Source organism: Martes martes (genome assembly GCF_963455335.1).
Source record: "Martes martes genome assembly, chromosome: 5".
In the NCBI taxonomy this organism is placed as follows: Eukaryota; Metazoa; Chordata; class Mammalia; order Carnivora; family Mustelidae; genus Martes; species Martes martes.
The window spans coordinates 93146091-93171600 of NC_137892.1; the positions used below are offsets into that span (position 1 = coordinate 93146091).

Consider the following 25510-nt stretch of genomic DNA (forward strand, 5'->3'; position numbering starts at 1 on the left):
GCTGGAACAGTGTCAGGAGAGAGGGAGTGATGAAAGCAGCAGTGGGGTCAACGCTCTCTTTCTACCCTATGGCTAAACAGTGCTGGCTCAGCTCCTGGGCCTCCAGCAGGGCCTGCCTGTGTCCTTGTCTTTGTGTGACAGGCTCTAGCCAGAGACGCACTAGATGCCACCTCCAGACCTGAGGCCTTTGGGAGACCTGAAGCTGGGGATGTGTGCAGGGTAGGCCGCAGAGCACGGATAAAGAAACCCCTTCATCCCAGAGGCAGGGCAGGCGTGGGCCACGGAGAAAACGTGGTTCTCCATCAGGGGCTACAAACAATTCTGTGGAACACCTCACCCTTTCCATCTACCTTGGTTGAAATGGACTTTGGGGACAGGATGAGAGTGACATTTTGTAGGCTAGCACAAGAAAATACAGCTGGTCAGTCTTCTCTCTTCCTTGCCCATCATGAGGCCATGAGAGACACCAAAATTGAAAATTATAGGCTAGATCCAACGTGTCACTCAGATACTGTTTATCAAATACCTTCATTTCCTAAAATTGAGTTTTTAACAATATATATGAAAAAAACAGGGTTCCTGTAGCCAAGTAGGTCATGTCAAGGCATAGCCCACATGTCTGTCTAGTAGTTCTAAGCCATGGCTCCTTCCCTATCACTGGCAGGCCACCTCCTGACCTGCCGTGAGTGGTGGGGGCCAGCCTTCCCTTCCAGAAGGCCAGGTTGGCCCTGAGCCACCTCAGGTCCAAGCCAGGCCAAGGGCCCAGGTCCTGAGCTCTGGCATTTCTGTTAGCCCTACTTTAAGAGAAGGGAGATGGCCATTTCACCTCAGAGTTGTTGGGAGGCTTGACATTCAAGTCCAATTCTGTTTGTGTCTGTAGCAACCTGAGCACCATCTCAGGCATTGTGTGGCACTTGGGGCTAAGAGTCAGCCACACTCTGCCTTCTAGGAGCTACTAGTAATGAGTTCAGTCATGAGTAGAGAACAAGGACTGACATGGACATAAGCAGTAGAGGGAAGGTGTGGGCATAATAGAGGTGTACACTGGCTGTAGTAGAGCCAGTGGAGAGTAATCAGGGCCCAGAAGTGGAAGGGTTTTGCAGGACTTGGGCTAAGTCCCCTTCTTAGTCCCACATTCACATAGGACCCTCTCCTGCTCTGTAACTGGAAGTCCCCCTTGGTCACTCTGAACAGTGGCCAGTAATCTTCGGATATTTTAAATTCCCCATACTGTGGATTAAAACTTATTTTTCCATAATTTCCAGTGATGAGACAAAGGAGTAGTGACCTTATTCAAATTCTGAAATCATCAGTGACACTCCTCCCCAGCCCCTACCTCTCAGAGAATCAGAGTTAATACGAGAATATGCACAGTTGTGCAGAGATCTTGTCCCTAGGGGAGGAGGGGATGGGACTTCCTAGGACAGGCCATCTTTCCTGGTCCTACCAGGCTGATTTGTGCATAGCCACCAGACCACAGGATCCTTGTCAGACCGCTGCACGCATGGCCTATTTGTATGTCATGCTCACGGGGTTTCTTCTCCTGTCCATGGGAGCTGTGGCCTTTGTTCTTGACCATTTCACTGTTGGCTTCTGTCCATGGGCCTGCCTGCCCAAGCCAAGCTGGTTACCCATTTGTCTTTCCAGAGTGCCTGCCCCAGCTTGTCCTTTCCCCTCCCCACCCCTTCCTCTCGCAGACATACACAGTAATCCCCCCACCCCAAACACATGCTTTATAGTCCAGAGGTGGTTTTTAACGAATACTTCAATATATTTAACCGCAACAAAACTGTTCTGCGGCTCAGACCCTCAGCCTGGACTAGTGCTGAGCCTGGTGCCCAGCATAGGCAGAAAAGCAAGAGTCAGGCGTAGGGAAGAGTGAGACAGTACTCTTGTTAGCCGCGAGTTCTCCTGGCTGGTGGTAGTCGCTCCCTGCGGTTCAGCGGTCTGGACTTCCAAGAGTGGGGCCCCTCTTGTCAGGAAGGTGAGGAGTCCAGAGGGAACTGGGAATTCTCCATGGAATTTGTTCGGAAGCTCCCTGCCACCCCCTCTCCACCTACCCCCCAAGTTTCTCCAGAGATCCCCTTCTGCAGAGTCAGAGATAGTCTTCTGGGGTCTTCTCTGCTAGCTGAATCAGAGCCCATGGAAATAGCTGGTTTTCCAATGAGGCGCTTACAAATTAAGTTCAGAAGCATCTATACCGTTGGGAAAAAATAGTGTGAATTTTAGGGATTTGAACATACATATTTTTAAACAAACAGGAAAGCAAACTCATAGATCCTTTTCAAGTATACTCCTCCATACCACACCAAGTCAAGTGTTGCTTTCCCTTTTTTCTCCTTTCCCTTCATCCTCAACAACCTCCTGCTACTTCATAGTGTAGGATTTTGGGGTGGGTTTTTTTTGGGTGGGAGGCAGGGAATATTAGCTTGAGTTTTTGTAAACAGCATTTGCTTAAAGTTAGATGCAAAGATGCAATACTTACATCATGATCAAACCCTCTATCTTATCCTGAATCCTGACCATTCACTTGCCTTCCTGGAGCACCCCCTCCCCCTTCTGTCTGTGCCCACCTACACCCCTTCTCCCTGAACACAGCACTTAGCCCCCTCACCCTGATGCTGGTCTCTTCTCTGCCTCTGTCCCAGCCCCAGAGCCTGTAGTGCAGACAGCTGTGCTCTGTGAGATCCCCCCCACCAGTGGGCTTCCTCCAGCTTTGGGGAACTTGGCAGTCCCATAAACCCCCAGACTCCAGGAAGTCCCTGTGGAGAAAACCTGTTCCTCTTCCACCTTCCAGGCCTAACTAGAAAGGGCGCCGACTGCCCTGTGGCAGGGCCTGGCTGAGTCTTTCCCCAGCCCAGTGTAGGACCAGATTTATTTCCCCAAGTGCTTTCTCAAAGAGGATGAGTTTTGGCTTAAGTGGGTCCATTTTTTTTTTTTTTTTTTTTAAAGAATCTACTGAGTGCTTCTGGGAATGAGAAATGTGGGTTTATATTTCTGGTGCTTAGAGAGTGTTAGGTTTTCTGTTTGGTTTTGTTTTCAACAAAACATTTGGCCCCAGCAATTCAGTGCCTTGAAGCCAAGTTGCCAGGAGCCTCCCTGCCAAGCGTCTGCATATGGCCCTCTCGTCCGAGTGTGTGCCTCAGCTCCTGCCCTGCTGGGCCCTGTGGCTGCAGGATGCTCATCCAGCCCTGGGCACAGTTGATCCCAGGCGCCGGCTCCTCTGGGGGCTGCTTAGGCACCGCTCTTTGCTGCGGCTGAGGGGAATTCATGTCACTGAAAGATAAGCATCGTTAGAGAGAGAGACAGAGCAAGTGAGCGAGCGCACTTTGCTTCAGGCACTGGTATGTAAGAATAGGAAGGGAGAGAGTAGGACCCTGGACAGTAGTCCTGGGCCAGCTAAGTCCTCTTCCCCTTCTGACAGCTGAATCTAGAATTCAGGGCTTCTCTTCAGCCAGAGGGTTCCTATAGCAATGGGGTATCTGTGAGGAGGGAACCCATTCAGTGGCTCTTCAAAAAAAAAGCCAGTTGGTTTTGTGCTCATGAAACTAGAGGAAATCCTTGACCCAGAGGGGCTCAGCAAAGTGCAACTCTTGAAGGGCCACCGTCTCGCTGGAGAGCAGCTCTTTCTCGTCCTGTCCTTGACCAGAACTTCGGTATTACGTGACTAATAGGCACGTAAAATTAGATGTTACTAAGCCATGGACCATCTCGCTCTTGGCCACCTCTGAGCAGGGCAGGGGAGCTGGCCAGCCAGGAGGCAGGGTGAGGGGGACACCCTGAAAGACCCATGACCACTTGGAGGAGAATGGCAGAGCTCCTAGGGCTTTCCCAAACCAGCGAGGACTTGTGTACCATCCCGGGGCTCAAAGAGGAGGTCACATACACTGCCCTCCCATGCCTGGCAGTGAACACTCTGATTCTGGGTCCTGATAGCTGCTGTTACTTTGTTTCTTCAAAGGGAAGTGGATCTACCAGTCCACATGGCTTATGCCTCCCTTTTGCCCCAAGCCTCACCCAGCAGGTCCTGGACCCTCAGCCTAGCTTGCTTCCTTCCAGCATCCTGAGCAGCACTCGAGTCTTGTCTGAAACGGATTCGTTTTAGCCAGCGACTCCCCATTCCCCTCTGCACCCAAGGCAGCTGGAGTGTCCCCTGCCCTCCATCTGTATCCCAAGGCTCACTTCTCTGTGACTTCCCGGCTGTCCTGTTATTTCCCACCTCATGCTTTTCTTTTCAGCTGAACCTTATTCACAGTGAAATCAGTAATTTAGCCGGCTTTGAGGTGGAGGCCATAATCAATCCTACCAATGCTGACATTGACCTTAAAGATGACCTAGGTAATTGGGGATGGGGTTTGGCACCGCCAGCTGTCAGATGAAAAGTTATGGAGCCCAGAATTTAGGCTTTTTATCTTCTCAAACTTCAGGGGGGCAAGCCAAATTCCCAAATCCAAGAGGGACATTTGAGGGTAAACCCTGAATGTTTACTCACGCCAAGCCATTTCAAATGGAAATGATCTGATGGTGTTTCATTAAGTGCAATTGGCTACTTTCCCCTGGTTGGTCAATATACTGCTATCTAAATTCTCTTCCATAATGATCATACTGACTGCTGGTTACCTGGGAGGGATTTTTTAAAAATGTGTTTGTTTTTTTTTTAGAACTGAAAAATCTCAGGTTGCTACAAAATGATAGTTTCTCCATTTAAGCCTTAATTAGAAATGACAAAGCTTAGACGTACTTGAAGAGCCAATTAAACTACATCGGTTCATCATTGGCTTTAATCCACCAGCAAATTGGTTTCCCCCAAATTTACCACCTATTCAGCGTTTCCTATGACCGAAAACAGTATATGACTGCATGCCAACTTTGTGAATTATTTGATTAGAGGATAATATTGAACACTCTGAGGGAGTTCCTACAGAGGACCCCAGAGCCATGGTGTCTGCCCAGCTCAGGGCAAGGGAAGAGGTACTGCTCAGGTGTCCCAGTCTGTGGCTTGATGTTTGTACAGAGGAACTGTCTGCTCAGGAGCTCAGTGAAGGCTCCTGTCCTCCTAGCTGTGAGCCTTGCCAGGCGCAGCAGATGAGCTAATGCCCACTGAGGCAGCCTCTTGCCTGATGCTGACCTAGGTATGTCTTCGAAGCCTTTCGTTTCCACCTTTGGCCACCTGTATCAGGTAGCAGCATCTCTTACTGGCAGAGATGCTCATTCTAGAGCCTGGGCCCAATCCTCACAAACCAGATATAATTGTGGGCTGGAAACATGAGAACAGGGACACAAGAATGTCCTGCCCAATCTCATTTTCCACCCATATACTTTCTTCATGCAGATATTTTCTTTGAAAAAAAAAAAGGGGGGGCCATAAACTAGAAAAGGCAGGGATCACACCTAAAGTATGTTTTGTTTTTTTTTTAAGATTTTGTTTATTTGACAGGGAGAAACAGATCACAAGTAGACAGAGAGGCAGGCAGAGAGAGGGGGAAGCAGGCTCCCTGCCAAGCAGAGAGCCCGATGTGGGGCTCGATCCCAGGACCCTGGGATCATGACCTGAGCCGAAGGCAGAGGCTTAACCCACTGAGCCACCCAGGCGCCCCCTAAAGTATGCTTTTATATGTAAAATACATGAAAATAAGATTGGCTAGAATAAATGGCAGACCTGAAAAAATATTTTTACCCATTGAGGGGGAAGATAAAGGCAATTTTCTATGCACACATACTGTTTTCTTGGTTTTCAAGAGATGGCCCTCGAAGGCAGACAGAACGATGCATGCCCTAAGACTAAAACCCCAGCGCTGAATGTTGCTGCCAACAAAATGGAGAAACTTGTCATTGTGGTTGGCCTGATAGTCCACATTTTTTTAAAAACAGATGCCATGTTTTTAGTAGTCTTCTCAATGGGGTGCCAGTTTTAGAGGCTTTTGCGAAGTGAAATGGGGCATTCGTTGTTTTGTTCTTTCTTTTAATCTTTGGAAATGATCTCATGTGTGTGTTTCTCTTTTTTTGGACATGTCATTCAAATGTTTAATTTAAACATGTCACATTTGATATTCCTCCTCCTCCTCCTCCTCTTCCTCACCCCCATCCACATGTGCGCACACTTCGTGGACTGATTGCCCCTTGGGCTCATATGTTGGAATCGACCAGGTAGGCCAGCCCTGCCATTGGGCCTTAGTAAATGTGCCTGTGCGTGGGTCTCGGTCCAACACAGTTGATATACATTTGTTTACCTGTTATAGTTGCAAGTTGTACAGGCTGACATTGCCTCGATCGACAGTGATGCTGTCGTTCACCCGACAAACACTGACTTCTACACCGGTGGTGAAGTAGGTAATGCCTAGCCGGGTGCTGCCGAGTGTGTGTGTGCATGGTCAGTCGGCCGCCGCAGACAGCTTGATCCTTTGACAGCTATGCAGGGCTGCATTCATTTCACACTTCCAGCCGTCCTGACCTTCCCGAGGTCTCCTGTCCCTGGGCTGAGACCACGAGAAATCGACAGCTAGCTATCCGCCAGGGTGCCTCCCGCAGCTCCCAGACAGATGGGCACACTTCTGGTTTGGAAACTGGTTCAGCAGCGTCCTTTCCGCATTTGCTTCACGAGGCGCAGCTTTGTTGGAGACTGGGTTCACCCTGGATTTCAGCTGCCAGGGGTATGGGCCAAGCGGCTGCCAAGTCTACTTCGGTGAGGTCCGGGCATCTGGGTGTTTTGGCAGGAAGGCACAGGGTTAGAGCTAGGTGGAAGGGGCTTAAATCCCAGCCTTGCCATTTCCTGGTTAGGAGGGCTGGGCAAGGAACTTAAGTCCTCAGTGCCTCAGTTTCCCTACTGATGAAAGAGTGATCACGATGAGAGGCACCTGGGTCTGTGCCTGCCCTATGATGGGTGCTTCCTGTCTGGTCTCACCCTCACATGCACCTAGGATTTGGCCAGTAGCTAGCTGTGCCTGTCCCGAGCAGAGCACAGCATGCTGGCAGTAGATTTGAACACCACTTCCTAAAGCAGTGCCCTTTCTAATACAGGGCAAAAGTGCAGTCAGCCTGCAGGCCGAGGCTCCGGGGGTTTTCCTGAGCGTCCCAGACACTGAAGTGCAAACAGTGTTAGCAGTCTGAGGCTGTCCAGCTCTGTTTAGCGTCACGAGCAAAGCCTGCCGTTCCCGGTGTGCCCTAGCCACTGTGATTTGGGCTGATTACTCTCCTGGGCATTTTGGATCTGGGACATGGATGGAAAAGACACACTGGCCGGGAAGTCGGGATTCACCAAGGCCTCCAGGCCAAAATGAAATCAGGCTGCAGGCAATTAAAATAAACTCCACTTTCACAAGATGTTGGAGGAGTTTAAGAGCTCCTAAGTCAGGCAGCTTAAGAGAGAGATACTCCTTTTCTAAACCAAATGAAAACTTGATGGGAGGGAAGTACTTATTTGGAGGAAAATAAACAGTAAAGAGAAGAGCTTATCTTTCTGCCAGGAGTGACTGAGACCTGGGTTCACCCTGCCGTCCAGGACTTGGGGTGAGATGGAAATGAGCAAGCTTCCAGTGCAAAAGTATTTCTCCCAGTCCCAAGGAGAAGGAAAAGGGACTTTCTTTGCTGTGGAAAGTGTGTGGTCAGCAGGATTCACAATGCCCAGAGGTACAGCTGGAGGCTTTGAGATGGGGGGCAGGAGCCAGTTCTGGGGTAACAGGCAAGGAACCTAGTCCTTCTAGAACCGTGATCACAACTGGTCTCCTTAGAACCGTGACCGTGCTAATACTTTGCCCTGTGAGGTACTTGCCCCTCAGCCCACTGAGATGGGCAGGGGAGGCACTATTAGCCTCGGTGACCTGTCCGTCACCTGGCCCCCAGAGCTCAGCCAAGGTCATGTGGCACATCGCTCGTGAATGCTGTCACAGCTGGCAGGCACCTCACCAGGTCCAGACAGCTTTACTGGCTGAGGAGGACCCCAAATGACTGTGCCAGAACCCAGGTCTTCCAAAGCCCACCTCTGTGCTATTTCTAGTGAACCAGTCCAGACTAGTACTGAACCCGTCTACCTTTGACATTTCCAAAAATAATGACAAACCAGATTCATCCATGGTCTCAATTGGTGCCAGCTCCCACTTTGATGTGTGAGAGGGGAAAAGCAGAAGCTAGGACATGGTCGCTCCATTTCTCCCCCTGGGTGTGAATTCCTGAGACCCGAGACTGCTGGAAGAAGGAATGCCAGTGCAGGAATGCTTAGCCCCGTGATTAACTCTTACCCATCACAGTTCTTTCTAACAGTGAAATAGACCACAGGCTTAGCCTGACATTTGTCCAAGCCTAAATTTTTGCTTAGGCTGTTTTGAACACTGATACTTATGCCTGCTTTCTGAGCATGAAATAATGTTCTTGTTCTCATGGGAGTAACACATGTTTATGCTTGGGGGCAAAGAAGCCAATTGCTTTACTACGATTAACCCTGAAGTGGAGCCTAAAAAGCAAGAGTCTTCCATGATGAGTGTTGACAATACACTTGAAATGGGCCTGTTTCTTGTTAAAAAGTACACGTGTGTCTACATGAACATGTGCATACCTATGTGTGTGTAGGGGTCCGGTCCTGACCGCGGTGATTGCCTGCAACCTAGGGTTTTCAATCTTTAAGTTTGGGAATTGCATTGAGTGTATTTTTAACTTGCAAGTTTCACTTCTAATTAAAGCCAGATTTAATTACAAGTAAAAATTTTAAAGTAAACGCTCTTCCTAAGATAAAGCACCTTTAATAATACATCAGCCCATTTTCTTAATACCATATGCTTTAGAAAGGAGTTGTTAGTTTGAATATAGTACGGATTTTATTTTACCTTCCAAATTTCTCAGTTTTCCCCCAAAGAGTATGTCTGATAGAGAATGCAGACCTAACATAGCAAGGAGCAGCTTTGTTTTCCCTCCCTGGAGCTGGAGAACAGGTCAACAGGGAAGGCCAGACCAGGTGCAGTGGGCAGCAGTGTTGGGGACCCAGCAGATTCAGACTTAAAGATTCCTTTTTCTCCGGTGCATGATCTTCTGAGTGATCCCCTAATTCGGCCTCACTCCCCAGGGGGTATTCTCAGAGCCTGCACTTCCTGCTGGGTAGAAGGGACTGTGAGGCCCGACCCTGCTCCCTCATGCCTGTTCCTCCACCTTCTGTGATGCTGGTCTTGGTCAGAAATGCGCAGCAGCTGTCACAGCCAGCAGCCAGTGGATGGAAGCCTTTGGAGTGGATGTATTTTCCTTCCTGATTCCTCTGACATTTAAAGCATCCGTGACTGCTTTCCAAGACCGGCGCAGGCGTGAGGCTATCATCTTAGCTAATGAGGGATGGTGGCTCCCTCCCCAGCATCCCACCTGCTAATCTCTCCCTTCTCCTGGACATCTGAGAGTGCCCTGGGGGGTGGGGTGGTGGTGATGGCCTGCTGGTCATATGCATTCACACCCCCCAGACCTGCTGCCAGCGGTCAGTGCCTGCCATTGGCCCCGGTGCTGATGGGGGACGGTGCCCGGGCTGTGTGCTCTCCCTTCCTAATACTTCCCGGGGTTAGTTCACTCCTCCACGGCCAGTCTGCCTGGGAGGCAGGTTCGTCTCAGATAAACAGACCTAGTCACTAGAGGGTGAAGAATCCAAAGAGAATTTGGGCTGGTGCGCTCTGATGTGCGGAGTGACACGTATCACAGCGTGCCAAGTGCAACTGAGAATTTTCCAAGATAAACGGTGAATCTTAAGGGGAGTATTTCATCCTCTTGTGAGGAAAAGTACTTTAAAATGTGCAAAACTGACGAATCAGAGCTTAAGGAAGACTGAGACCCCATTCTGGCCAAACCTGAGAGGAGGATGTGGTCACTCGTTCAGAACGCTGTGGGCCTGTAAGCAGCAGGCCGCGTAGATGCTGGCCGTCTTGTGTGGGCACCCACCTTCACAGCAGGAACTGAACGCCCAGCAGGACCCCCAGCTCAAGAAAAAGGGCTGCCTACCTCCACTGGATTTAATCCTGGCAATCTGGTCCCGAACAGGCAGTCACCTTCCTTCCATGGGGTACAAGCTCGCCTTTAAGCTCTGCTTCTGATGTTGCCTTCCTTTACCTAAAGTGATTCTGAGTCATGAGTGTGATGAAGGAAATACTGTCTGAGGCCATGTTTTTTCTTTTTTCTTTTCTTTTTTTTTGATTCACATATGAAGCCAAAGCTGCAAAATAGGAACGAAGCATGGTAATAATGCCGGTCCAGAGGTGACCAAATCTGAATACTTTCTTCTGGGCCTGCTGCCGAGGGCAGACCTGGCTCCCTCATAGGAGCATGGTATGCCTTCCCTACAGCCTCCCTATTTGGGGGTTCTCCCCAGGGACAGGAAAATCTAGTGGAGGCCTGAGCCTCCAAAGCCAGCACCATCTGGTTTCTCACAGCAAGGAAAAGCATGCAGGACAGGCACGCTTGCAAGCAACAGGCTTGTCCCATGTCCCTCCCATCTCCAGCCCATCTCCGATGACTCCAAGTCACCCCCAAATGTGGGACAGCAATGACCACTCGGGCAATTGGCCAGTGGTAGCTCCTTTCCAAGTGTCACTTTGATAACCTCACCAAGGCTTAGTTCGTGTTTTGCAGCCGTATGGAAATTTAGCTGGTCAGATCATTTGAAGTCTGTAATCACCTGACATGCTGAGTGTCTGTCTGTGCCCCGAGATGCAAGGATGATCGTCTGACCTCGCCCTGTCGTTGTCTAGGAAACACGCTGGAGAAGAAAGGCGGCAAGGAGTTTGTGGAAGCGGTTCTGGAGCTCCGAAAAAAGAACGGGCCTTTGGAAGTCGCTGGAGGTGAGCTGGGGAAGCGCCCTACTTATCTGGGTGTGGTTCATGCCACCTCAGGAGAACAGGGTCGTGAGGCATCTTGGAATTGAGATGTGCGTGACCACAGGCACCTGTCTCTGAGCCGGAGCCACAGGGACACCTGTCAGCTTTACGACGTGGGCTTAGCACATGCAAACTGTCAGGGGGAGCTTAAGGGTTGTACAGTGTGCCCTCCCACTTTTTTCCTTATTGCTCAAAATAGCTTTTGAATGTTTGATGCCTAGACCTCACATTTTAAGGAATTAGAGCAGCCGAGTTTGGCAAAGCTAAGAGTCGAGACTTGTCGACAGTGATACTGAGCCATCTGCAGAAGTGCTAGGGAGACATGCAAATGAGTCCTTTCCATTCAGCCATCTGTGTTTCTGATGGGAAGGATAGAGACATTCTCCATTTGCCAGTCCCATCTCTCCTGATACCAGGGGGGTAAGAAAATGACTTGGAATCTGGTGTAGGGAGAAGGATTGCTAAGAGCGAGAACCAGGTCCTTCTTGCTGCTGGCCTGGATTCTGGCGCGTGAGGTGGTCAAAGGGGGATGGCATCAGGGTACAGGGAGTTTCCAAGCCCTTCTAGGTATTGCCACCAAAATGCCATATGGGACAAGGGAGGAGCTTGCATTATTAACTACCCATCCAGGGGCTCCTGGCCTCTCCTCAGACTGAGGAGAGGCCTCTCCTCAGACTGAGGAGTCCCTTCCTGGCCCTTCTCTGCACCAGCCTGGAGGTCCTTCCCTTGGGTGACCCTTGGGTAGAGCTGTGACAAGGGGCAGTCCTGGTGCTACCACTCACCCAGCTCAGCTAGTGACACCTGACACACACCTGAGGCAAACCCATTACATTGAGCGAGGCTAACGACATGTCTGTCTTAATAACTCCTTTTGTATTAGCATCTATTTTACAAGATGTTTTAAGGCACTTTGAAACATAGAAAGGTAGTATAAAACACAGCCCTTCCCAAAGGTGATCCCTGTCAGGATGTTTTCTTCAGTATTTTCCCACACGTCATGTGGCTGTGACTTCTCCCAGGGACAGACCCAGTCTCATTGCCAGAGGTCAGCACTTCCTCCCAGAGTTCTCCAGTCAGTCAGGGAGCAGAGCCAAGACTCAGATGCAGACCTGTGACTTGGCTGGGCTGTTGCTACTGCCCTGTGAGACGCCACCCACACATCATGCTCTCCTGGTCTCTAGTAGTGTCACAACCTACTGTGACAGGTTGTGTCAGCCATGAGGACGGTTGTCCCTCGGCGTGTGGAGACCTCCCTTCGCTCCTGTGCGGAAACAGAGCAGGCAGCACTCACCGCACCCATGGACCCAGAACCACCTGCTCTGCGTGTGTCTTGGGGGACAGGAGTTGCGGAACCTGCTCTGGGAGACCCCGCGCTGAGGTGCCACCCTGGCCAGGGGTGGGGAACATACTGGAGGCCAGGCTCTCTGGATCTGACAAGGGGGAGAGCCTGAGGGCAAGAGCTGGCTGTGGCGTGGACATGGAGAGGTGGACAAAGTGGCTTTTGCAGGACTGGAAAATAGCATCGTGGAAGAAGAGCTGAGTTCTGTCCACACTGAGGGGGTCGGTGAGGGAAAAGTGGCAGCTCTGGAGCTGTCCATCATGGTGCTTAGCGGTTCGTGGACTGGAGTTGCTTTCCTGTTGCTGTTTTCCTGAACTGTGCCGGGGCAATCTAGCTACGTTGTCATTATCTGTACATGAGTCCACTGGAGGAATGGGGCTTGGAGACCCCAAAAGGCACATTTGAGGCTGCGGACATACTCGGTCGAGAGAGGTACTCCAGGCTCTGCCTCTGGGAGGGTACAGAGAGAGCTCGCTGTCATCTTGGCTAAAATTTCTGGTGGTGATGGATCCTGACGCCAACTTTCTAAGGGTAGGCCATGGCCCAGTGTCTCCCCTAAAACGACTAGTTGGGGAGCAGCCTCCGGAGGGCTCTGGGTTGGGCATCAGGTGCCGTGAGCCTTGCAGAGGGATGGAGCTCACTGTTTCTGTCTCGTTCTCTCCAGCTGCTGTCAGCGCGGGCCATGGCCTGCCGGCCAAGTTTGTGATCCACTGTAACAGTCCAGTCTGGGGTGCAGACAAGTGTGAGGAACTTCTGGAAAAGACAGTGAAGAACTGCTTGGCCCTGGCCGATGATAAGAAGCTCAAGTCCATCGCGTTCCCATCTATTGGCAGTGGCAGGTAAGGACACTTGGCTTGTGATGTCGTTAGTGGGTGTGCTGATTTGCATATGTGGCCCATCCTCATGGGGCTCTGGCTTGCACAAGGTCCGCTGAGGCTGACCTCGGGCCACCTGATGTGTCGAGTAGAGCTGAAGGGAATAACACGAACATGAAGCAACGGTGAACAGCAACTGAAGAGACGCAGTGAGACAGAAAGCCTGAGGCCAACAGAAAATTTTCAGTATCACAGTAGATGCATGGAAAGCGAGCTCAGGGTGTGCTGAGACAGTGAACCATGCAGGACAGAGGCCCAGGTGTGGAGTGAGTGGGGAGGACAGGGCAGGTATGAATGCTGGGATGCTTGTGTGGAGAGCGCCCTCCCACCACTGCACCATTCTTGGCCTCTCACCATTTTTCCCAAGCGTCCTTCCCCTCCCCCAGACCTGTGCACTCTGCCTCTGTCTCCCTGTCCTGATGTCGAGCTCAAGAGGGGTGCACTTGAGTGGGCACTTAAGTAACCATGAAACAAGGCTGTGTCCAGCTGACCTCCCAGCCCTGAGCAAGCCCCGAAGATGCTGGGTGTGCATTAGTAGCATCAGAGGCACTCTGAGAAGGGAGAGGGCTTTGGGAACGTAATAGCAGGCTGCAGAGATCATGCCCTGCCGCCCATCCTGTCACGGGGCCGTCCCAGAAGGCTCACAGTCTGGACTGGGCACTGAGGCCAAGGGAAACGGGCCTGCAGAGGCTGAAGTGTGGACATCTTGGGCCCAATAGAGGCCCCAACCCCGGGCTCTGTCTTGGCCACGGCTGCACCTAGGGCATCCCATCCAGACTGTGCAGCTCCCTGGGTGTCTGCCGTCAGCTCCTCCCAGTGCCCCAGGAAGGCAGGACTGTGTGACGACACCACGCTGACTTGCCTGGGCCCCACAGGCTGTGCCGGGAGAGCCTGAATATTGCTCCTCAGACTCCTTCCTCGATTTTCTAGAAGGCTCCTCTTTTCAGAGCACTCCTCTTCCCAACCCACGAGGAAGACAGAGAGAGCAGTTTGCTCTTTCCACCTTGGGCAGGCTTTGTAATGGCACTCTCCTCACCGGGGTCCCACACCTCCAGTGACAGAGCTTGCTAGCCCGGGGCAGGCTTCCTGTGTCCTCAGACTGGGACCCCCTGTGTCTCCCTCCGACAAATGGTCTGTTCTTGGGCACCGCGCCGCTGTGGGACCTTTGCTGAATGAGTTAGTCTCTCTGGCCTGCCTTATCAGGGAGGGGGCTCTGGGGACAGCCTTTCCTCACAGACGGCTCCGAGGCTCAATTAGTGCTTCAGATGCACTTGGATCTCCACTGAAGAGAGGTGCTTCCGAAGAAAGCAGCAGTGGGAGCCTTTATTGGAGGCAGTGATTTCATGTTCTTTCATGTGGGTATTGGGAACTTTTAATTGAAGCCTAAAACAATTCTCCACAATTTTCACAGAGTAAAAAGTTTATAAAAACAATCAGTTGAAAGCTTTCAAGAGGGCAGAATGCCCAAGGTGAGCACGTGTACGCAGCCCCTGGCCCTACGGAGCCACGTAGACAGCTGCCCTGTCTTTCCTGAGCAGAGACTGGGATTACACCATAGCCGCCCATAAATCACAGTGGGTTTCAGGAGGGGAAGTAAAACAGTTTGTGGCACCCACGGTCTCTGGTAGAAAAGTCACGGTGGAATTAAAACAGTATAGAAATGCAAATACGTTGGTAAAGAGCAGCAGGAACCCTTTCCCTCACCCACGGCCCAGCCTGGGCAGGATGACTGAAGCCGTGCATGCCCACCCTCAGCCCTCTGGCCCCACTGCCAAGCAGTTGAGGCCACTGGAGGCCACGGCAGGCCTCAGGGTCACCACCTCTGGCCTCTGGACATCCTGTCCATGGGCACTGTGGTCACAGTATTTACGGATACCCCCACTCTGTTGGACATTTGAGGGTGACCCATCTCTGGAGGACGTAGTATAAAGAGAAGAGGTACTTTGGGGCCTTGATTAAACTCTGCTTAGGTTTATGAGCTTAAAAGAACCGCCAGTTTGTTTTTTTCAAGCTCCCACTTATGGGCATTGCTTGAGTCCCAGGCACTGTGCAAAACTCCTGATCTACATTATCTCCCCATAACCCGACCAGGTGAGCACTGGCATTAAGTCCAGACAAACAAAACCAAACGAGAAAAACGGAAGCTGAGAGGGGTTAACACACATACCTGAGGTGCCACAGCTTGGACTGGGTAGAGCCAGAATTTGAGGGGAAGTCCTTTGCGTCAGTGCTGCTGAAATGAGGCACATGGAACCCCTTCTGTCCCAGTTGGTCAGCAGACGATTGTCCTGTGCTTGAGAGTGCTTGAGCACTCTCTATAGGAGTGGATTTTAGGGAACTTTGGAAACCCCACCTTGGAATTCCCTGACCTGCCTGGGCCTAGATATCAGCCTCCTTCCACCCTAGGAACCAGCCTTAGAAGAGAAATAGGACAGAACCAAACCAAATGGGGAGAATTATTTAGTAGCCTCAAACAAGAATACCCTGGAGAGAGAGAAGTAGCAGGCCACAGCGGGCTGGCTGTGCTCCCTGGCCTGTCTCCATGCCTGGAAAGGCCCAGTAGCACAGGGTGTGGGAGACCTAATCCTGGCAGTAGAGTGACCACGTGTGGGCACGCACACTTTCCCAGCATCACCAAACCGTACATGCCATCCAGCCCTACCCTCTTCTAGGCCGCCAAGACAGACCGGTGGACCAGTCCAGCACGGAATCCATCTAGACTCCACCTTTAATCCTACCCTGCCTTCCAAGGCAAGCTCCCAGACGGTCTCTTCCAGAAAGTTGGCCTGGACTTTTCCATCTCCCAGGACACAGCTTCTCTGCACAAGAGTCTCCAGTGTCCCTGATCAACCTGCTCAACACTGCTCCTAGCCTAGATCCTTCCTGTGTGCCTGCCAGCCCCACAGGGGAGCTCCCCAATAACAGGGATGCTTGGCGATGCCCCATCAAAGGTGGGGGCTCAGCAGGGCTGGAGGAACGAAACCCTCTTCTCTGATGTGGCCCTGGTGAGCCCAGAACCCCTGCCATCCAGGTGGGATGGAAAGACAACCAATACGGAGCCCCCGCCATCCCTGACCAGGCTGGCTCAAAGGGTGCCAGATCACAGCAGCCCCTGTGGTCCATCTGCCCCAGTCTAGGGGAGCTGACGCCCAGGACACTGGGAAGGGCTGTCCGAGATAATCGGAATGACTTCAGGAGAAGCTCAGCTGTCTCCTTAGTCTGCTCCAGGTCGAAAGCACTGACTGCAGAGTAACTTAAGGACCTCGCTGGACTCGCAGCCCCTAACAGGCCCCATAGGGCTCGAGTGGGGCCAGGAGGCTACACCTGCCTGTGGGGAGCAGCAGCACCCCAGGCATCACCAGCTGTGCACCCAAGTACCCACAATGCTTGGAGAGGTTAATGCCCCTGCCCCAGGGCAGCTGGGATTCATACCCCAATCTGACACCAGAACAGAAGCCCCAACCCCCTCTTGCTCTGCTGTATCTTGGGGCGAGGGGGATGGTCTCTGGTCTTTTCCAGAAGACAGATAAAGTGACTGTCAACAGGGGCAACAGGCCAGAGCTGGGGGAGGAGGCCAAAGGTTTGGCCAAGCTGGGAGGGCCGTTACAGAGAAACAACCAGCAGGGAACACAAGCAGCCAGGAAGCCAGGCGAGGAGCAAGACCCCGCAGGCTGTTGGTCTCCTGAAGCTGGCCCCTGCCACACTGTGCGCGCCAGCGGCCCCTCCTCTCTCTAGAATGACTAGGCATCGCAGACCTGCCAGCAGCTTTCTGAGGGCCTAAGGCCGCCCCATCAGCCCAGGAAGGTGCAGAGGCCAGCACTGTTGTGGGGCCTGGGGGGAAGGCAACTTCCCACACTGTGAGCCTTCCTGAAGCCCCTGCAAGACTTCCCGCTGGTTACATACCGGGACTAAAAGAGGACCTCCTGCGTGGTTCTTGCTCACCACTCCCAGACCCTGGGCCAGCAGGTGCGTGGATGCACCAGCCCACTGCCCTGGATGGGCAGCGAGCTCCAGGGGCAGGGCCTGGACTCACACCCTGAGCAGCTGCTTAGCCCCTGAGAGTGGGGCCACTGCGTGTGCCACAGCTGCCCCCAACGTGTGGGCACAGGACCTGGTGCCTATCGTGGTCCTGTGGGAGCAGCTGCTTTGACATTTTGTTTTGCCACACATACTTTGTGGCTCTGTGAAGCCACCGCGCAACCCTGAGAACATAAGGAAAGCTCTTACCGGTGGCCTGTGCAGTCTGGAGCAGCAGCAGTCCCGTGGCTAGTGTCCTTCTAGAGGCTGTGGCTGCCTACGACACAGAAACGGGCTTGTCAACGGGAGGTGTTTCTGGAAACAACTGCGATTCCTCCAGACCCAGCAATGAGCTTCAGAGCGGACAGCAGTCCCTGTTCTGTTAGCTGTAGGGCCTGCCAGGCCTGACAGCTCGGACCCCCGCCTCTCCCCCCACTTAGAGGATCTTCACCGTGGGGCCCACCGTGTGAGCTCAGATTAAAAAGCCCATGTAGGCTGCAGGAGAAGAGTGCGTTCCCTGGACCTGCTGAGTCGGACCCGCCAGGGGGAGCCCAGCACCCTGCATGTGGACAAGCCAATTGCGATGCTGAGACTGGCAAAAACGGAGAATGGTTGATACAGGGGGATGGAAAAGAATGTTCGTTCCCTCACTGACCGTCACACAGCCCTTCTCAGGCGTCTAGAGCAGAAGGGGACGAAAAGCTAGAGGAGAAGACCTCTGTCTGAAAGGGCAGGAGTCCGGCAGGAGTGACAGACGTGCTTTTGGTCAGCAAGAGCCGAGGAGCCAGAGTATCTGCACGGCCCCATCTGTCACCCAGCTCGGACACAGCAGCCACAGCGTGCGTGAGGGCAGCCGACAGAACCGTGCCCCCAGGCCAGCAGGCTGGGCCAGTGCAAGAGGAGGGCGGCTGCAGCCATCCAGCCCCTCAGCAGACTGCAGGGAAATTCTACAGGTCCTTACCAGAGCCCAGCATCCCCTGTGGCTGTGACGTAGAGACAGACAGAAGGGAGCCCTCGCTGTGGGGAGCCGCACTTCCAGGGCTGAGATCAACTCCTCATGGCCCTGCTCACCCCCACCAGCCACGTCCACACAAAGCTCTGCGTGGTCCAGCAGCCCTCAGCGTTCCCCTGGCTGGAGCCCGGCTCCTCCCTGTGCTGCCGCAGCTTCCATGAGCTCCCCGCTTCTGCAGAACCGGCCGCAGGCTGCCGCTGCCTCAGGCTCTTCTTACCTGGGATGAACGGAGGGGCTGTCATTTGGCAACCCCTTTGGGCAGCAGCTGAATTTACAACAGGAAAATAAATATTTGCTCTTTGGGAGACACTCAGAAGAGTGACCCCTTATTCCAGTGACCGCATGACCCTGCATCTGCACAAAAGCTGGCAGGACCGGGTGAAGGGCAGCCCATACGCAGTCATGCACCCCCAGCAGGTGCGAGGTGGACTTGCCCCAACACTCATGTCGACACAGGACCCTGGGAATGTCCTCACTGCAGATGCCTGCCCCCAGCACCCCCCCAAAATGAAAGCTTAAGTTTAGGTCCTCAAGCACTTGCCAACATGTGCCTTGTTGGGGACAACCTATGCTGCGAAAACTGTCAACTGTCAGGTGCGAGAACAGCTGCTGTCCCAGATGAGTTTGAGAGGGGATGACGGGTGGGAGGAATGACCTGCCGTGTGGGTCCCAGTTGTCCCCACTCCCAGCAAAACCCTTCCTTCCGCATGGTCCCTACCACCCTTCATCCCCTCCTACCTGCTGGTCGCCCTTCCTCCTCTGGTGGTAGACCGAGCACCCGGGGTCGGCTCCAGAGCAACCTGGGCCTCACAGCACCGCCCTGGCTGGCACGCCTGTGCCGCTCTTCCCTCAGCCTTGCAGGCGGGGTGGCTTGTGTGGGTTCTCCCCTGCTGTGAGGGATCGCTCACACCCCACTACCACGGAAAGGCCACTCTGCACAGGCTGGGAACGTGCCCTGGGTGACAGCCTTTGTCTGCTAAAAACAAGCTTCATTGTGAAGCATCTCGAAGTTACTGGGGATCCATCTTCAAAGCTGGGCAAAGCCCTGTTTGATGCAAAGTGGGTCACCAGAGTGATTTTCACCAGTGGCTCTGAGCTGCTCGGAGTCCAAAGGTGGTTCAGAACTCCCAGATACTGAGTGAGGAAGGCTCAGAGCGCTACAAGAGACCACGCACCTTACGCAGTAGAGAACCTCTTACCTGGCAGCAGGTTCCCCATCTGAAGGAGAAGTGCAGCCAGAGCTGGCAGGCCGGCCCAGCACTCGGGCTACCAATAGTGCCCATGTTCAGGGGCGTTCAGGGGCGTTGGAAGGTTGTAGACCTGCCAAAGAACAAAGAAATCCCATGAAAACGGGCCCCAGACTCACCCCAAGTACTGTTTGCTGAGGATCTGGGTCCAGGGCCCCCACTCCAAAGCCCACATGATTTCTGCCAGACTTGGCAAGCTGCTCCGTTCCTGCTGCTGTCCCGGGTCACCTGGGTCCTGTGCCTGCAGGGTTGACCAGGAACAGCCTAAGGCACCCTTGGAGCAAGTGGTGTCAGTCTTTTTAGACCTCATTTGCAATTCTTGAGAATTCTGCACACCTACCTCTGCAGTTGCCACTGGGCATTCGTCACAAGCGGAAATAGGTGTGAATTCACAGCCATTTGGCCTGGAGACTCGGATGCTGCCCCTCAAGATGCAGAGGCCTCCTGGGCCAGGAGTTGTTCCCTGCACCCGCAGTTCCCCTGGGCCCTGGCCTTTGGGTGGTGTGAGCTGGTGTGTCCTGGGAGACATTCCGGGCCAGCAGCCCCAGCACTGTGAGGTCTCAGGCCCATGTGAGGGGTGGAGCCCTTCTGCCTGTGTGCTTGAAGAACAGTTCCCACCACCACCCTCACCCCCGGAGAAGCTCCAGCGTCCCACTGTCCCACGGACCGTGACCCACAGCTATGTGCCAGGCCCCATGCTAGTCACAGTGATGCTGCGAGGAGAAACAGGAGCTCGATCTACTCTTGGGAGACTTAATGCCTCACACGCAGATCCTGCCTGTCTGCCAGTTGCTTTCAGAAAGCCTGGCGTGTCCCTTGGGAGGGCACATGGGACATCCTTCTGCAGGTCACAGTTCTCTGCACACTTGTCATTCTGGGGTGTGGCAGGCACGGGCCTTTCTCGGGCCTGTGTATGAGCAGCCACAGGACCCCACAGCCCTCCGCCTCCGCCAGGGGCATTGAGGCAACAGGAGGTAAACCAGGGCACATGGCCTCAGCCTCGGGGGCCTCTGGGAGGGAGGGAGCAGGGAGGCAGGGCCGTGGCGGTCATCATCTCTCTGGTTGCTGAGCGCTTTTCTCTCCTGCAGGAATGGTTTTCCAAAGCAGACAGCAGCTCAGCTGATCCTGAAGGCCATCTCCAGCTACTTCGTGTCAACAATGTCCTCTTCCATCAAGACGGTGTATTTCGTGCTTTTTGACAGCGAGAGTATAGGCATCTACGTACAGGAAATGGCCAAGCTGGACGCCAACTAGGCTGAGGAACGACAGAGCCAGCCCATGCCGTACCCCCGCCTCCAATCTGAAAGAAAGAACGAAAATCCCCCTTCACTCCTGTTGGGAGGCGGGACCCTTTCATTTCCAATTTTGCTCATCTAGGGAAAATAAGGTTTTGGTTTCCAGTTTAATTGTTTTTGACCTTCTAAAATGTTTTTACGTTAGCACTGATAGTTGGCATTACTGTTGTTAAGCACTGTGTTCCAGACCGTGTCTGACTTTAGTGTAACCTAGGAGATTTTATAGTTTTATTTTAATGAAATCCTGCTTGACGCAGAACAGCGGGGAGAGCAGTGTCTTCTATCTGTGGCCGAATCCAGGAAGCCTGTTTTGTAACCGTGTGTCGTGGTGCTTTATTGTACACCCAGTGGCGTTCTTTTTACAATAATGTTCTTTTTTTTTTCCTCAAGAAGAAAAATCATGAATTTGCAGCTGACTTAATTTTTGTTTACTTTTTGTCTTAATGATGGATTTGAAAATGAAAGATTTAAAAAGGCAGAACAGAATCTGTTGTCCTTAATTATATTTGCAATTTGGAATTTGTGTGAATTGATTTAGTAAAATGTTAAACTGCTGTTTTGACTGGCTTGTTTCAAGTTACTGTGCCCTTGAGCCCTAGGTGGGCTCCTCTCATCATAGGATGGGGGGGCTAGGGTGAGGCAGCTGCTCCCCCCTCCCACCTCCCTAATCCTCCCCCCCCACCCCCACCTCCACTGAGGCACCACAGGGCCACTACTGCCCAGACACAGGGGCATCTTCAGTCCCTGATGGCTGGGAGGGGGAGCTCCTGTGAAGTCTCTCCTTCTAGCCTTGTGACACCTGGGGAGGGGTATTCTCCCCAGTTCATGGATAAGGAAACAGATATACTGAATGCCATGCGGGCAGCAATGGCACTAGTGTTCAAGTCCAGGTCTTTAAATTCTAAGCCCGGCTCTCTCCTGCCATCTGCCCCCCCACCCCCCATGGATGGTCTCCCCGGCTCATGGATGGCCACTTGCCAAACAGAGCTGCTGAAGCCTCGAGCCTTCTGCTAGGGCTCTGTTGGACCTTCTGTTCCTATAGGATAGGGTTCCTGCTGCCGAGGACCTTCTAAGGGTAAGGTGCCACCACCAAGATCCCCAAGATGTGCTGCCACCTTGTAATGCTTTCTCGAGGCCATGGGTATCGTTTAGTGATACAGGTGAGAGCTGATCCTTGAACGACATGGGGGTCAGGGGCACCAACCCCCATACAGTCGAAAATCCACATACTTAATGAGTTCCGCCAGACTTACCTACCAGTAGCCTCCTGTAGACTAGAAGCCTTGCTGATAACAGAGCCGATGAGCATATTCTATACATGTAGTATATACTGTATTGCTACAATACAGAAAGCAGGAGAAAAAAATGTTAGTAAGAAAAACAGAAGGGAGAGAAACCACATTTACAGTACTGCACTGCATTTATTAAAAAAAAAAAAAAATCTTGCCTAAGTTGGACCCACACACTTCAAGCCCATCTTGTTCAAGGGTTGGCTGTAGTTAGATCCCAGCTGGACCAGAGTAGCTACACTTTTTGTTACCTAAATTCGGTCAGCAAAACACAGACACTATTTGCTTCTAAAGGTACGTTTGCCTTTATCTAAATTTGCCTACAATGCAGAAGACTGTTTGTCTCTCTTTAAAAAGACGTGCCTGCTTCTAAAACAGACTTTAACCAAGAGAAAATATGCAGCACACCGCATATAATGGATGGAGGTAAAGGACCATTTTTCCTTTCCAAACTGTGCCTAATGAAATCAAAATAGACCTTCTGAGCCATCACACAACCACGCTTTTCAGTGAAAAAGCCACTACCGCTAATGAAAACCTGAAAGATGATTTTTCCCAAGTTTCTCCTAAAAGTAAGGCATTATTAAAACCTTTACCTATCTTCCCCAAGTGTCTACCGAGTCTAGATTTCCTACTTCTTGATGAGAATGCATGGACAAGCCTGACTGCAGCCATTCACCCAAGAGTGTCACTGCTGCAGGGAGAGCCTGCAGCGCCACAAGAAATAAGCAGGGCTAACGGGAGCTGGAAAGAGTGATCCTTCACTGTGTGCCGCGCACCATCTTGAGCCCCATGTGGGCATCATTTCTTTCTGTACTAGGGATAGTTCTGTGGGCAGTGTCTCTTATCAGAGCCATTTTACAGCTAAGAACACTGAGGCTGGGAGGAGTTACGGAAACTGCCAATGATCACACTGCTTGTAAGGCACAACCAGATTCAAATGCAAAGATGCCGACCACTGCCATCCAGGACTCACTGTAATCAGCAACTAGAGAGAATCCGGGTTGCTATGATGGTATTTCCTTCCTTCCTCCCTCCCCCTTCTCTTCCTTCTTTTATTATGTTATGTTAGTCACCATACATCATTAGTTTTTGATGTCATGTTTCCTGATTCATTGTTTGCAGACAACACCCAGTGTTCCACGCAATATGCACCTTCCCTAATACCCATCCCCTCCCCCCAAACCCTCAGTTTGATTCCCGGAGTCCATAGTCTCTCATGGTTCGTCTCCCCCTCTGATTTCCCCTCCTTCATTTTCCCCTCCCTTCTCCTAATGTCCTCCATGCTATTCCTTGTGTTCCACAGGTAAGTGAAACCATATGATAATTGACTTTCTCTGCTTGATTTATTTCACTCAGCATAATGTTCTCCGGTCCTGTCCATGTTGATATAAAAGTTGGGTATTCATCCTTTGGAGGCATAATACTCCATTGTATATATGGACCACATCTTCTTTATCCATTCATCTGTTGAAGGACATCTCAGCTCCTTCCACAGTTTGACTATTATGGACATTGTTGCTATGAATATTGGGGTGCATGTGCCCCTTCCTTTTACTACATCTGTACCTTTGGGGTAAATACCCAGCAATGCAATTGCTGGGTCATAGGGTAGCTCTATTTTTTTTTAAATTTATTTATTTGACAGAAAGATCACAAGGAGGCAGAGAGAGGAAGGGAAGCAGGCTTCCTGCCTAGTAGAGAGCCCGATGTGGGGCTCGATCCCAGGACCCTGGGATCATGACCTGAGCCAAAGGCAGAGGCTTTAACCCACTGAGGCACCCAGGTGCCCCGGGTAGCTCTATTTTTAACTTCCTGAGGAACCTCTGTGCTGTTTTCCAGAGGGCCTGTACCAGCTCGCATTCCCACCAACAGTGTAAGAGGGTTTCCCTTTCTCCACATCCTCTCCAACACTTGTCGTTTCCTGCCTTGTCAATTTTGGCCATTCTAACTGCTGTAATGTGGTATCTCAGTGTGGTTTTGATTTGAATTGCCCTGATGGCTAGTGATGCTGAACATTTTTTCATGTGTCTGTTAGCCATTCGTGTGTCTTTGGAGAAGTATCTGCTCGTGTCTTCTGCCCATTCTTTGGATTATTTGTGTTTTGAGTGTTGAGTTTGAGGAGTTCTTTATGGATCTTAGATACCAGCCCTTTATCCATAGTGTCATTTGCGAATATCTTCTCCCATTCTGTGGGTTGCCTTTTTGTTTTGTTGACTGTCTCCTTTGCTGTGCAAAAGCTTTTTATCTTGATGAAGTCCCAAAAGTTCATTTTGCTTTTGTTTCACTTGCCTTTGGAGACACGTCTTGAAAAAAGTTGCTGTGGCCGATGTTGAAGAGGTTACTGCCTATGTTCTGTAGGACACTGATGGATTCCTGTCTCACACTGAGATCTTTCATCCATTTAGAGTTTATCTTTGTGTGTGGTGTAAGAGAGTGGTCGAGTTTCATTCTTCTGTATGTGGCTGTCCAATTTTCCAAGCACCATATATTGAAGAGATTTTTTTTTCCCCCATTGGACATTCTTTCCTGCTTTGTCGAAGGTTAGTTGACCATAGAGTTGAGGGTCCATATCTGGGCTCTCTACTCTGTTCCATTGATCTATGTGCCTGTTTTTGTGCCAGTACCATGCTGTCTTGGTAATCACAGCCTTGTAATAGAGCTTGAAATCAGGCAACGTGATGCCCCCAGCTTTGTTTTTCTTTTTCTACATTTCCTTGGCAATTTAGGTGGTATTTCTAACTCAGAGACTGAAACACAGAACGAACTCAGGGTTAAAAATCTTCTAGATGTGAACTGCATTTCCTCAACTTTGAAGGACGCACCACAGAAGCAAATCCTGTGTTTAGTGGGGATTCTCCACTAGATGGCGCTAAAAGGACTGGGAAGCAAATAGAGGAAGGGGGCTGGTTTCTGCTCGTCCTGCTACATGCACAAAAGAGTAGGTTGCATTTGTCAGGATTTGCGTGAATTATTTACCATAATCACCTAAATGTTTCTAAACTTTCACTAATCCAAAGTGCATCTCGCCCCTGAGATGTAGGCTCATTGAAGAAATTATTTTCAGTGAAACGGAGGAAAGAGGCCAGCCAACTGCCTGGGATTCCCATCATGTCCAAACCACCCAGTTAGCTTTTAAAACCAGGATCAAAAATTGTTCTCTGATGTCAGTCTCATGTTTACAGGGAAAAAAGAAAACAGCTCATTACTTTAAAAAGAGGTTGGTGTAACTGGGAGGGAAACTTGAAATGTGCACGCGCCTCTATTCACAAGACCGGTTGGCAATTATGAAATTTACCAAAAATGAAATTATCCTGCAACCTGGGGGCCATGCAGCCCTGCGATCTGGTGGTGGCACCAGCCAGACAACACCCCCCAATTTGTTTCTGAGGAGCAGTCCCAGCCCTCGGCAGCTGAGCTCTGCCCTGCATAACCCAGACAATTCCCTCAGCCTCCTGCATCTGAGATCTCACACAGCTCCATGGCTCCAACTGGGACCCAGGTGACCCATAATAATAACTCCTGTGTGTGTACCCCATGCACACCGGTCCTCTACACCCATATCTGCTACTTCCCACCGCAACCCCGCAATGGTGTAACA

At 51.5% G+C, this 25510-nt stretch overlaps 1 protein-coding gene across 5 annotated transcripts in view; it reads left to right on the top strand.

Annotated features, from left to right (window-relative positions):
* Positions 1-21174, top strand: part of MACROH2A1 (macroH2A.1 histone) — a 73171-nt gene extending 51997 nt beyond the window's left edge. For 3 of the 5 annotated variants that reach the window (XM_080804751.1, XM_080804749.1, XM_080804750.1), the window contains exons 6-9: positions 4239-4338; positions 10710-10799; positions 12839-13013; positions 20414-21174. In XM_080804751.1, coding sequence (XP_080660877.1) covers positions 4239-4338; positions 10710-10799; positions 12839-13013; positions 20414-20579 — 531 coding nt within the window. In that variant the 3' untranslated portion in view covers positions 20580-21174. Of the gene's footprint in view, positions 1-4238; positions 4339-6239; positions 6331-10709; positions 10800-12838; positions 13014-20413 lie in introns of all 5 variants that reach the window. The other 2 variants (XM_080804753.1, XM_080804752.1) reach the window with 1 other exon arrangement.
* The last annotated feature ends 4336 nt before the right edge of the window (positions 21175-25510 follow it).